The 14,005-nt window shown below is 39.4% G+C and overlaps 1 protein-coding gene across 1 annotated transcript; it reads left to right on the top strand.

The window, feature by feature from the left end:
- The first annotated feature begins 331 nt into the window (after positions 1-331).
- LOC108657627 (uncharacterized) lies at positions 332-1,380 on the top strand. Its single transcript, XM_089264850.1, has 2 exons — positions 332-692; positions 753-1,380. Exons 1-2 carry the CDS (start codon positions 456-458, stop codon positions 1,215-1,217), a joined length of 702 nt encoding a protein of 233 aa, XP_089120976.1. The 5' UTR covers positions 332-455; the 3' UTR covers positions 1,218-1,380.
- The last annotated feature ends 12,625 nt before the right edge of the window (positions 1,381-14,005 follow it).

Below are 14,005 nucleotides of genomic sequence, written 5' to 3'. Positions count from 1 at the left end.
TAGTAATCCAGGGCATCTGTGGTTCAGCTTCAATAAATAAACTTGAGTATATGTAGCTATAAGTCTATGCTCTTTTTACACAATAAGCGAATATAAAGGGCCCAGGAATTTAGGGTTGATGTGCGATGCAAAGCCAACTCGATTGAAATGTAGTTTTCCGATTAAATCTGGTTCGCAACGGAGTAAAATGTGTAAAAAGTATCGCTTATGGCAATGCCTATTTGTACAGCGTTGCCAGATTCGATTGTTTCGCGTAAAATTGAAAAAATATTTCGAGTCGCAGCAGGCCTTGGAATCACAAACCTATATAATGCTTGCCTCCGGACTGTAGTTCATTTAAAATTACGCATCGAGCGCTTTCGGACTATTTAAAATTTTTCAAAAATAGTAATTTTTTTTATTTTTTTTGTATTTTTTTACTACAATACATCTCCGTGAAAGAACACCAAGATAAAATGCAGCTCAAGAAACTTTCGGACTTGTGGACCCACGAGATCATAATGGATGCCCAAGATAACATCTTGCATACATCGACTTGCCGCCAGTGGCCCAAATCGTGCTGGATGTTTGTGAAGAGCATGTCCGTGATGCAGGCCCTGGGCATGGACCAGCATCAGTTTCTGTGGTTCTCGATGACATTAATGGTGATTTCCGGATTGTTATTGACCTATATATACAAGCGTAATATTTTCGTAAGTGTTTCGCACGGGCGCTGGCCCCGAGCCCGATAACTAACCGAATATTCCTTGCAGAAATTGAGGCAGCAGCTGATGCTCGAGCAGCAGCATAACCAGTGGCGCTACGAGCTGAGCATGGACAATTTGCTCACCAACATACAGCGAAACCCCGAGCTGCGCAACGCGACCTTTAGCGACACTCAGCTTTCGATAGGCGCCTTGTCGCAGAACGACTCCAGGAAGTCGCATTCCTTCACCGCTTCGCCGCGGAACGCCTTGGATATGGACGTTACCAGATCAGAGAAGACCAAGATCTCGCGCAGCCAATCGACTCAGACTGTAAGCAATCGCGCACGCCTGCCGGCCAATGCGGCCAATGCGGCCAACGCAGCCAACGCAGCCAACGCTGCCAACGCTGCCAACACGGCCAACAGAGGTAGGCAGTTCGCCCAGCTTCCGGACAATCAGAGAGGCAAATATTCGCAGCAGCTAACTGCTATGATTGCGCGCAGTAAGAAGACTCCGATCTGGCGCCATTAATTGACCAAGGACAAGGCTAGAATGTTAGGTTTTTTAGATTTTAATATGTTTTCCCCTTTATTTGACAATTGACATAATCCAGATGACAGTTACTCCCAAGTATAGTCATAGTCACTTCAATTATCATGTTCGATTATAAATGATAAAAATTATGTGCAGCTACAAGCCGAATGTTGTTTTTCTTCTAATTTGTGCGGGTCTTAAAATAGATTTAGATTGTATTAATTGGGTTTGAGCTAATAGATGCTTTCCCAAGGCTGTGTGCTTTGTACACGAAAGATATATCAACTTGGCAGTCCTTTGCTGTTCCAAGAGATGGTGCACTACCGAGCACACCGACTTGACATTAGGAGATTTGTCTGCCCGGATGTCTCGCTGGGCTCCTCATTTTTTATAGAAGGCGGGCTTGGAAAGCACATGGAAGCCAAGCGACCACAGTGTGCACTGTCAAAGGCAGGTAAGAACTTTGCAGCCGGGCACTACCGACTGCAGAATACTCATTCAAAGTCAAGAAATCGCCAGCTTTGAATATATAAACTTTAAGGATTCGCTACGCCTGGACATAAGTATATATGGTATAGCATGATATACAGGGTTGTCTATATTCGATTAACCCATCTGGCAACCCTACATCTTTTGACAGAAACTGACACAAAACGCCGCACAGGCTCAGGGCGGCCATTTAAGATATATAATATTCTAATTTTAGCAAATCTCCTTAAGCCAAATACAAATGTTGTTATCATCCACAATACTTTTCTTCAATTGGGGCAACCTTGTAGAGCTGCCAGATGCATCTGTCGAATATGGAACACCCTGTATGTATTTTCCACATTTAAATTCCTTAACAAACCAACAGGAAATGCATCTTTCGATTATTTATCAGGTGTCTCCTATACGAGCGATGGATGCACCGTTAGCAAGACGGACATTTTGGTGAATGTGTATAAAGAGTAAGTGCTGATAGCCTTCAGCAGCAGCAAAGCCATCGACAGCAAGGCGTGGTACCTCTATGGAAATATTGACAAAATAGAGCGTCTGTGAGCTCTAACGACTGCTGCAGTCGCGGAACTCATGGGACATAGTTCTAGATAGGCAACGCATCCTTGAAGTTTGAACTTGAAATACTGTGGAATAGAATATAGGGCACTGGCTGGAGATGAATACGCAGAGTCTAAGACAATGAGCAGCAGCAAATTGAGCGGAATAAATATAAGAAACGTAATTGGATTATGGCTTAAACACTTTCCATGCGAAGTAGCTTGATGGTGGGTGGATATACGCCCTGATTAGAATTCCAGTTGCAGGTATGGGCCATTTCACGAAGTAGAGTGCTCACACACACACGCACACATCGATGACTACCTGTTCAGGCAACAAAATTTCATTGCATACTTGCAGGCGCGCGCATTGATCCAGCAGAGCTCCCATGGGGCAGGCCAACACTTTCATTATCTTTTATGTGCGCACATTCTCATCAGACACAAGAGCGTGTGTGGGCGGATGGGTATATCGAGTGGGTAGATACAAATGGCGCAGCAGCAAATTTATTTGAATAACCAAATGATATGAACAACTCGAACATATCCATTGATGAAGCTGGCACGCAACCAGCAGCAGTCAGCAGAATAGCCAAACATTATAACGGCACCCGTTGAAGGGCGAATACATGTGTCCCAATCACACAGGCAGACAGACAGAGAGAGAGAGAGAGGGAGAGACAGGGAGAGGGAGTTAGCCAAAAGGCTGAGGCGCCCTCTTGAGCAGCCCCATCCAGCCGTAGTCTGGACGAGCATAAATGAGAGCTGCTCATCTGATGGCGATGCGAATGTGTTGGCTGCTGTGACACTGCCGATGATGATAGTGCGAAAATCCGTTTGATGTTGCCACAGCAGTAAATGAGTAATCCCAGGCCCAAACCCAATCACTAAGCCAATCGATGTATGCCAAAGCCAATGGCTTCCTCAATTGAATATAATTTGACTGCCGGATTAACAGCTGGCCCCCCCATCTGGCTGCCATCCATTGCCGTCAGCGAGGCGCTTTAATACGAATGCAAACGGCCACGACTGAAGCTAATCTCTCCGAGCCACTTCATACATTAGCTCAAAGACCATCAAATACCAGTTGAGAATGAATGAGAGTGAGCTCAGCTCACATAATATTTGACATTTTTATGCTGCAAATAGAAAGAGAGATGCTTAAATGGGGAACTTATGCTCAGCTCTTACTGCTGCTACTGTTCCATAAAATATTACAAATTCAACATGTCAAATGCATAAAACACAGTCATAGTAAAGACGTTCTTCAACACGTTCATATTTAGATAGGCCAGGAATTGCAAGACCCTTAAGTCGGGCATTGAATTGGTGCCTTGGCTCTGTTTTCATTCATTCATAACTTTTGATCCAAGCTAGATATTTACAAAATCTAAATGGCATATGGAAAAGAATTCTGCCTTCTTTCCATGTATTTTTCGGTTTCTTAAAAAAAAAAGTATTTTTTTTTTTTAATATATATCAAAATATATAAAAAATTTGTAGCGAGAATACTTTTATGTTATATTAAAATGGTTTGTGTTGTGTATGGGTATATTTCTTAAATGTCCTCAATAGATCATAGAATAATACAAAGGTTGACCTGAGATCGAAAATATTCCATAAATGTTCTCAATAGATCTCTGAATGATACAATAAAATCCTTTCGACCTGGACCTTACTACAGCTGAAAAGCCTCTCAAATAAAAGCTTACAAGTTAATTTGTTAAATATATTATTTATTTTACTGTAATTACGCATATCTGTAGAACAGCTGCCAAATAAAAAACTACTCAGGAAGTAGGGTAACTTCTAGTCAGACAGTCCCGCTTAGAGAAATTTCTTAGTTCACTGAATTATTTTTAACTTTCAAAAACCTTTTGACCTCTGAGCCTTTGATGAATTTGAATCCATTTGACCATTTGCTCCCATCAATATCTTGATTTTTGCTACTTTTGCGGACAGAGGTTGCTGTCCGGGATCGACTGGGAGGTCAATTTCACAGAGTCTTATAATCCAATCGCAATATCATTTTGTTGATTCAGCAAAAGTCTCAGCTGCTTTCAAAAATATTCCTGTAAACAGCAACTCCAAGGACTCTTTGCCCATAAAGATCTTAAAGTTATCTATTCCTCCGTATGTGCGACTACAAATATTATAAACTGACAGCAGAGAGGACATACAAAGCTCAATGAAATGAAGTTTGGCCACGCACCAATCGAATGTGCCCCAAATAATTACCAAAGCTGCAGCTGGCAGCGCACACAATGTTTCGGACACTGATGCTTATCCGAGATAAGTCCTGCACCCAGGACTTAGCGGCGCTGGCTCTAAGCTATGCCAAATTGCCAACACCAACACCAACACCAACAAAATAAGGAAGGAAACAGAGAACAGAAAACAAATAAATGGACGAAGCTGAAACTGTTAGCTGATGCCATTCAGCGACAAATTTAATGGCCAGCTTAGCCGAGGATTGTCGTTGACGTCTGACACGTGGCGTATGAGCAGGCAGAGCTGCTGAAAACTCGTGGCGAGATAAACGATCAGAAACTAACAGAGAATCGAACTTTAATTGGCTTGCATTATGGATGGTTGTATTTAATAATTTAGATATATTTCATATATTATCCGAGAAGGGAGAGTTCATGGAGGAGGCAGCAATGGTCGCAGCCCAGTGGAAGGCAAGATAGTCATGCAAAAAATACGGAAGATAGACTGCAGAAATTATTCCCGCTCTTGATTACGAAAGTTAAGAAGAAAGATGCCACTCGGTGGGGGCTGAGGCATAAGCCAGAGTGAGAGAGAGAGAGCGATGCTATGACACAACTAATGGGAAGTAGCATAGCTGCTCCTGCGACGGAATAAGTATGATCTGAATGCACTAGAATAGATGGAAATGCTGAGTTTGAGCATATTCAATTGTTCCACCTTAAAAGTGGACGCTAAAGTGGATTTTTGTATTCGTCACACGCATCTACACAGCTAAGCTGAAATCTGTAGGTCTAACAGTATTGAGTAACCTTAAAATACCAAATCAAATTATCGATTGCTGTCGATAAAAATAAAATGGAAGGTATTATCGAAGAATATATACAGTGTCTAACATTAATATTCGGGTTTTTCTACTTCAAACGTAAATAAAGCATGTATTATTCATTGAAATTAGTTTTAGTTGTGGTATATTATTACCATTTCGATGAGATATATATAAATATATTATATATTTAATATAACTAACACCAATTATGCTTAAGCCTTTTGTATGTATCATAATATATGTATATAAACTCGTACTGCGTATGTATGTAGAATTTCAAGTCTTTAGCTTTAGTATCTTCCGAGATCTCTAGAGTTCATGCGAACAGAGGGACATACGGACATGACTAGATCAACTCAGCTCTTTGCCTTGATCAAGAATATATATATTTTATAGCATCTGCAACGCCTCCTTTAATGTGTTACATATATTTAAGCAAAACCATGACTCCCTGATTATACATTTTCAATGGATTTAGGGTATAAAAATGTCCCCTTTACTAAATATTTCAGACTCAGTTTACAGTGTAAAGGTAAAACATGAAAATTGAGAGTTGAACTTGAAGTAAATGCATAAAAATGTTCAACTAATCCTTGGTGCAATTACTTAGCTTAGCAGTAAATTAAAGCAGTTACTCAGGAGAGGGGGACGGGAGAGGGTGGCTCAATCGAATGTCCTTTGGAGGCGGCAGCAGCTTCAGCTACAGTTGCATTGATAAATTGTGTCACAGGTGTTTGACTGAATGGTTGAATGTCATTCGAAGTGAAAGCTCGAACGGTTGACGAGATTGTGGCATTGAAGGCGCTCGACTGAAGGCTAAGACTAAGGCATGCTACATATGTCTAACAGAGAGAGAGCTAGAGGAAGAGAGGGGGAGAGCGAGAGTTGAAATAATTGCTTGTGCGCGGCACGTGTTTGGCGGAAAAGGTGTCATCAATCAAATGCGAGTGAGAAGCTAATCAATTGGCGTGGCTAAAAGCTAAAAACAAAGCCAACAGGCGAACAGACGAACAGACGAACAGAGGAACAGGCCCAAACGACAGGCTAGCTGAGCTGATCCTGATAGGTATGTGCGGAGCGTGGCAACTGCGGCACGTAGCCAATTTGCTGGGTCTGGAGCCATGGAGCTATTCAATCACTCGTGAGATGCTGTTGCCACTGCCACTGGCACTTGCAACTGGCAACTGGCAAGCGGCCTGTCAAGAGCACAAATAACTGACTTGAAATTGAGTCCACATCCATTACAATAACTAAATGATTTAGCCAGCGCGTAAACAATATAAGCAGCGCCAAGTGTTCCAGTTGACCCCCGGCAGCGGCTAATGGGCCCAGCCATCATAATATTTGTGGCCAAAACATTCAATGATAAAGCAAACAATAACAATGCCAGGCCTGGTCAGCAGTTGGCCCAAATCGAACTGAATCTAATTCCTTTTCCCATTCCATTTCATTTTTTTTTCTTGGGGGAGGCGACAACTTTCCAAGTCTCTGGCGGAACAGCGATTAAATTAAATATGCTGACGCTTCTATGTGTGAGCTCTCACTCTCCCACAGACCCCGCACTCCCCTCGCCCACTGCTCCACCAGCTCTGGATACAAATTGAGACTGGCCGTCCGCTGGTCCATTGTATCTATTGGTTGCCTGCTGCACAGACTCGTAAATCTTCTGCCGAAGCCAAGAGCCGAAAAGGAAACCATACCGAAACCATGTGGGCCTCAGCCGATAGCCGGGAGCGGGGGGATGGGGGGGATGGGGCAACGTGCATGCACTGAAGTACATGGAAATTCAAAGAAATCCATTAAATCAAATGCATAAATAACAAAATCAATGCCCATTCACTGCGCCACACATAGGTGAATGGAAAGCGAGGCAGGTCCATGTGAATGGCCCGACAGACACCACGATGCTCTGGATTTCATCGAATTTGCTTGTCTTTGCGCTCTGATACGGCACAAGTGTTGCAGGTGCTTGACCTGATATTTCCGCTTTACATTTCCCATCGAAGATGCCAAAAACAAAACTATGAAAAAACATATATGTAATGCAACAAATATACGGAATTTTGTATATAAAATGATTGAGTTGAAAGTTTTGCTAAATTTATGGAAAATTCAGTTTTTAGTTGTTTATTTTATTTATATAAAAACATATTTACTCTAATAGCTATTAGCTGAAAATGAATGCATGGCAAACCCGCCCACGTCAGAGGATTACTATCTGCACTCTCGCTAATTGAACAACAATAAATTCCAAATTATCATCGAATTTGAGTAATGTTTGCTTAGCCAATCACTTTGATTGGTAAATATTATTTGAAGTGCATTTTAAATGACATAAGCTGAATGGTATTGCCATTTCCAGCTGGAGCTGCGTATATCTGCTCAGCTCGTGCTGTAAATTAAGACCATATATAAGTCAAGTAGTCAAGTCTTCTCACTTCTCCCTTTGAATGGTCTATCAAGCTATCATAACTGATTAACAACAAAAGAACTAAATAATCCAGTAGCCAAAAAAAAAACAATGATATCTGAGCCAAGCTGAATTATGTAAACGGCAAATGATTCTGGCAACCGACTCGAAGGGACAACAAGCTGCGTTATAAATGAAAACAAATTAAAATTTGTAAGATTGTAAAAATCTCAAGAGCTGATGATACGGCAGTGAGCGGAGGGAGAGGGGTGGAGAGGGCTACTGTGAATGGCACTGGGATGCCACTTGAAGGTCTTCGCTGCTTAGCCAGCCGATGGCTAACTAAGATTAACGACAGCAACGAAGTCGACAAACTCGGGTTAATGCCAATAAATGCTCGCCTGCCACCCTGCTCATCTTAATCCAATGATTTATAAACTTTATTTCGTCTATATACATTATTGCTTGTAGCCAGCGAGAAGAGCCCAGCACAGACGGCCCAGAACAGGCAAAAAGCAGTGAAACAATGTAACACGAAAGGGTATGCCAGCGACGAGATACTACATAGTGGGAGAGTGGAGGGCAGAGAAGGATCTATACTAGATTTGCTATATGTATATGTTACCATATCTAATATATCCCATGTATTAAGATCTGTTCAGTTTACAATAAATGCAGTCCGCTATATATGCAATATAATAAGTAACGAAAACTCTAATCGTCCGACTAGGAAACACGCTTAAGCAATACGAGTAGGTGTTTGAATAAACTCCATAACTTTTGTTTTACTCAACGGATTTAAATGAAAGTCGCAGCCCATGATCTGCATATTATATTGAATATATTAGTAAAAATAAAAACTCATTCACATATTGCTTATGTTTGCAACTGAGTTTAAATTATGAGACTAGTATGCAAAATAACAAAAAAATTCTATATAAAGACTCTGGCTCTAAAGAGGATTTAAATTGATTAGATGAAAACTGTAAAAGTTATTGATTATTTTAAGCAAGCTTGACATGCTATATAAAACAACCACAACAAACTATCAAATTTGTAATTCTCGTAGACATCCATTCATAAAGAGCTGTGGGCAGACAGAAGGCTATCATTGTCCATCTGCCTGATGCATATATTTTGACAAGGATATTCTATCCAGAATTATATTTTCAATAGATTCAGGGTATAAAAACATTGATACTCTGAAAGGCATCGAAACTAATAGAACAATCATGAAGTACTTTTCCTTCTCAGATTGTCCAATTTTATACATGAAATGTAAATCAATTTGTTAAGCTTAAATTGTTGAAGCGAATTTCTGTTTTCTTTTCATATTGGAATTTCGGTACCCTGATGGTGAATGTGGGCGATTCGATATCATGCAACGGGACACGCAATATCAACATTGTCACTGCCATTGCACAAAGTAACAGTAACAGTAACAGCAGAATGCAGATGGGGAGGAGAAGGAGAAGGCGGAGGAGGAGGAGCAGATGTCGTCATTTGGGCTTTATCATTGTTTAAGCTCTTTGTTGCCACATATCGTGTTTATCTTTGCTCTTCTGTTTTAATACCCTGTAGCCATGGCACGGGACACTAAAGCAACAACGAACATTGTCAGTGCATTCTATTTATCGATTTCAGGGATAGAGCGAATTCCTGGTTAATCGACTGAGCTGTAAAGCTCTGCTGTCATTGCAGACAGACGGTTAGGTTTAATAGGTTGACAAGCTGGTCAGCAGGGCTGCCTCCAGCTGGGATAGGTAGTTACATAGAGTACAGAGTAGTTGCTCACGAATGATAAAGTCCTCATAGGCACTGGAGATGACAGAGATGGCATCGATAAATATCGATTTGAAGTACGAGCTTTGCCCATTTTTCAATAAATTTATACTCCTAGGTCTAGTTGGTGCAGCTCAGTGCTCTGTTAGGGTATATTCTATTCGAGTATTAAAGAATATTTGTTATCGTTTATATAGTTTCTCTTTTTTTTTGCATTCTCGTGTCTGTTGAATGGTTACATTGATTGCAGTTATTCCTGATGTCCGCTGCCTTTTGTGAGTTTCACTCAGTGTTGACTGTTCCCATGTCGTGCATCACTTTTTTGGTCTTTTTGTTTTTGGAGGGGGACTGCTTCGCCTTTGCTGGTTGAGCTAGCAGGCAGATTTCCATTTCGGATCTCGCAGTAATTCTCGCATCAACATTTTGCTCTCTTATATAAGCATTCACGCACACACGCACACACCTACGTAGCCGCGCATATGCATGTGTGTGGAGTGGAGTGACTCGCACATGGAATCCACATGCAGTTCCGACAGGAAGCAGCTGCTTCAGCAGTTGCATGAATTCCATTTAACCGTAATGGCGGCCATCAGTAGTGCATTGCTGTGCGTGTGTCCATGTGTACGTGTCCATGTGTGTGTGTGTGTGTGTGCGGGCATTTCATACTCGTCATCGTAGCCTTACGTATCCTTATCCGAAACCGTGTTTGTGCATATCCTCTACTCATGGCTGATGCAGTGCATATTGTATGGCATATTATGACTGCTCTAAATATTTTAGCACGAAATATATATAGCTCAAATATTTAAGTTATCTTGAGTCCAGTTAGGAGTCGAGAGACAGATAGAGATAGAGAGATTGAGGGTGGGAGAGAGAGTACATGCACAGCTCTAAAAATATCTCAGTTCCCATAGATAAGCTTTCTCAATGGCGCCAAATTCCAATTTCCTAAAATATATTTGCCTGAACCATTTCTCAGTGTTTTTTGCAGAATTCTTTTTATGTTATTTAAATGTTACTAAAATGTTACCATATATGCTGACAGCCACTCAGATGTAGTATCAGTAATATCTAACAGAATCAACCCTTTTATTTGAAAACTCACCAGGAATATTTCTTCTGCACTACTCAGCAATAATTCGAAAATTTATTATAAAAGTTATTAAAGTCACATATTTCCAGAATACTTTAATATTAAAAAAAAAAAATTATTTATTTTATGAACGAATTTCTAAAAAATTGCTCAGTTATCAAATGAAAAGAAAAAGTAAAATTATAATTTCCACATTTGACCAGCAAAAAAAAAAAAAACATTATTTATTATATATACTAGATTGTTTCTTAATATAATATAAATTTTTGTATTTCATTTTATTTTTTTTCCATTAATATCATTTTAGTTGCTTTTACATAACTTTATGAGTATTCAGAGGATATCTTCTAGTTGTTCAATGTGCACTTGCAAGAACTTTCACTCTGCTGCCTTTTGGCAGTGTCGAAAGCTTCAGCCGAGATTGTTTTCAAAGTGGTCGACAACTATATAAGAATAAAAGTATTTTTTATTTATTTTTTATTTTTTTGTTTCGAGCATTTGCGAGAAAATCAAACAGAAAAATTGGAAAAGTCCATGGCTGAGTGCTTGGCCCATTCGACAGGAGATGCAACATTTGTATGCATGCACTCGTGCGTGCACTCATATCTGATTCGTTTAAATATTCGTTTTAGTTGTGAGCACTCACAGCCCTCGATTCGAGGCAGCACGATTGCGATTTATAGCAACCATGCATAATGCCATAAATTGCCATCAGAAACTAAGATAGGCTGGTGAGAGACCATGGCTCCGAGTCCAGGTAAGACGCGACAGCAAATCGAGGCGAAGGTCACGCACAAAGCGACACAACTGAGTTGGGTAATCAGCGGGAGTAATGAAAAGCACTTTAGGTTGGCATTAAGTGGCCAGGGGACAGACAGACGGCTCAGAATAAAAAGCATACTTAAAGACTCGGGCATTGCTTTTTAGATAGAGATGCCTAGAAAATTGTTCGAAATAAACCTAATGAAAACGCAAGCAAATACTTTGTTATAGTAATACCTTAATATGGAGATGATTAACAGGCTGAACTAATACTCTAGCCTGAGGCCAGTTGGATCCGAAGTTTGTCTGGAGTAGAGGCAGAGGAAGGCTTGTCTTTTCGAGATGGACAAAAATATCTCTTGTATTTGATGGTGAAGAACTGAATTTATAATTGAGCACAACTAAAACTGAATATTCAGATCGATTAACTGACTAGACTAATAATATAGTCTGAAATCTGTTGGATGAACTTCAGTCTGGAGTAGAGGCAGAAGAAGGCTTGTCCTTTCACATAGAAATTTCATATACTTGAGGATTATTAGAGATCGGGAGGAACATCTCAATAATAAGGAATATTATTTCCATTTTGAAGAAATCGTATATAAAATCTATCGATTTCCCCATTCCACTTGCCAGCAGGTCTAGCGAGTTTTTTCTCAGTGTAATTGTTTTATAGCTACTCTCGGATATTAAGGCTAAAGTGTCGTCTGAGTTTCATCACATTTGCTGCACTGTCAGAGCAGATAAAATTGCTGAAAGATAATATTGCTCAAACTCGTTCCTTTGCAAATATTTGCACAACTTTACTACGACTTTAGCCCCATTTCAAACGAGTAAAGTCAGACTGCGAAAAATAAAAGACAAACTTTAGCACGCGCTCTTTTTGCAATTTACTGGCATAGTTGCTTTCGCTCCTTGCAGCAGCAGAAACAGCAGAAAAAAAAAAAAAACTGAAAAAAAAAAACAACAAAATAGAAAGAAAAATAAACATAAATTTTAATTTCAGCTCCAACTATTTTTGTGCTTTGCCTCTGCAATTTCGTTAGCCAGCTGCTGTGCTCAGGGAGAGGGCTCAAATCTCTCCATATCTATTCCAATTAAATCTGTGCATGAATAAACCAATATTCCTTGCATGCATGCCCATTTACTGACCCACAAAATATTCATACATATGTGCCAGTCGATCAAACAAATTAGCAAAACATTTCAGTTTTTGATACTTTCATCGCAGTCAATGAAATGTGAAATCAAACATTGCACACCCATAAATAAATTTCGGGAGTGCATGACTCTGACATACCCGGCGCTTTGCTCGGGTTTTCTCACATCACGCATCAGTTAATAATTTCGCTATTCGCCGAGCCATTACATATGTATTTCTATGAGGCAAATCTATCTTTTCAAATGAATTTCGCTGGTATGAGCTGGAAAGAAAAACATCTAAAAACTAAACCAATAGAGCAGAGCTGAAAACTCATTTATATTTATTCCAGTGGATGATTTGTCAGACACGTAGATGATGCCATTAAAAAAGCTTAAAACTCTATCAAAAAATCTTTATCCTATAACTTTATTCATGAACAAATATTAAACTAAATTTTGAAAATTGATAACTTATTTTTTTTTTTAGTTCTATCGTTCATTGTTCTCATCAAAATGCCTCTATAAAAATATATATCGTACATTTTAGTGATAGAATCTCAAAACTTTTCATATGTGTTTGTTCATGTGTATTTTAAACAATATTGATTTCTGTTTTTATATTTTGGATACCGTATTTAATGCCATCCTCTGTCCTCTAAGTTTATAATCAAGCGGATTTCAAGTTTTTAGAGTCTTGTGATTTGGCAAAAAGCAAAGAATTATTGGAATTGTTCAGTCTTGACTAAAGCCTTCTTATTTTCTTGAGAATTTTTCTTGTGTTTGGGCTTACAGACAATCTTATGCTTCTCTTATATAGAACCTATTCTACATAGCATTCTTTCCGATAAGCGGATCTATCTGAAATGCACAAATGTGAGCGATAAAATTTAATTAAGTGTTATAAATGTGAACACAAATCAACAGTAAGGCATAGCTCACGAAAAGAAATATCTAAAATTAGCTTTTCAATATCTTCTTCAAACAAAAACTTTTCTCCTTCGTGACTATCGACTATCATCAGTGCTCTTTGTGAGCTTTAACTTAAGAATGTTCAACTAGCCAACATTTTCAATGGGGATGGAAATATAAATTCTATATATACTATCATATCAAGGTCTGCATATGTTTTATGTTGGCTCCATTGAAGCCAATAATTGTAATGAAATTGTAGTTAAACTTTTTGCTCCATTTTGGGCCTGGATACTTTTACATGTGGAAAGGCATTCACAGATCTGTGGGAAAAAGCTCAACCACTTGCTCTGCACTTGTTTTTCTGCATACAATTTATTTTTCTCTCGTTTTCCACACAAACTTTGCTGGTAATTGAACAAAAAGTGCTTTAAAACTATTCGAAAACAAAAAAGCCAACAGCAACAGCAACAACAATCATTTTTGCATGAAATTTTGCAGTTGAAATGATTGTGAGACTGAAATGCGAATCAGCTCAGCTTGGTTGGCTTCGAGGGGGAGGGCTATTATAGTTATTTGGCCATTTAACCGCCTGAAGCCCGGTCTGTTAAT

This window comes from Drosophila navojoa, chromosome X, assembly GCF_054131105.1.
Source record: "Drosophila navojoa isolate 15081-1374.11 chromosome X, UAZ_NAV_1.0, whole genome shotgun sequence".
NCBI lineage: Eukaryota > Metazoa > Arthropoda > Insecta > Diptera > Drosophilidae > Drosophila > Drosophila navojoa.
The sequence above is the reverse complement of the archived record's forward strand: the minus strand, read 5'-3'. Positions and strand labels throughout refer to the sequence as shown.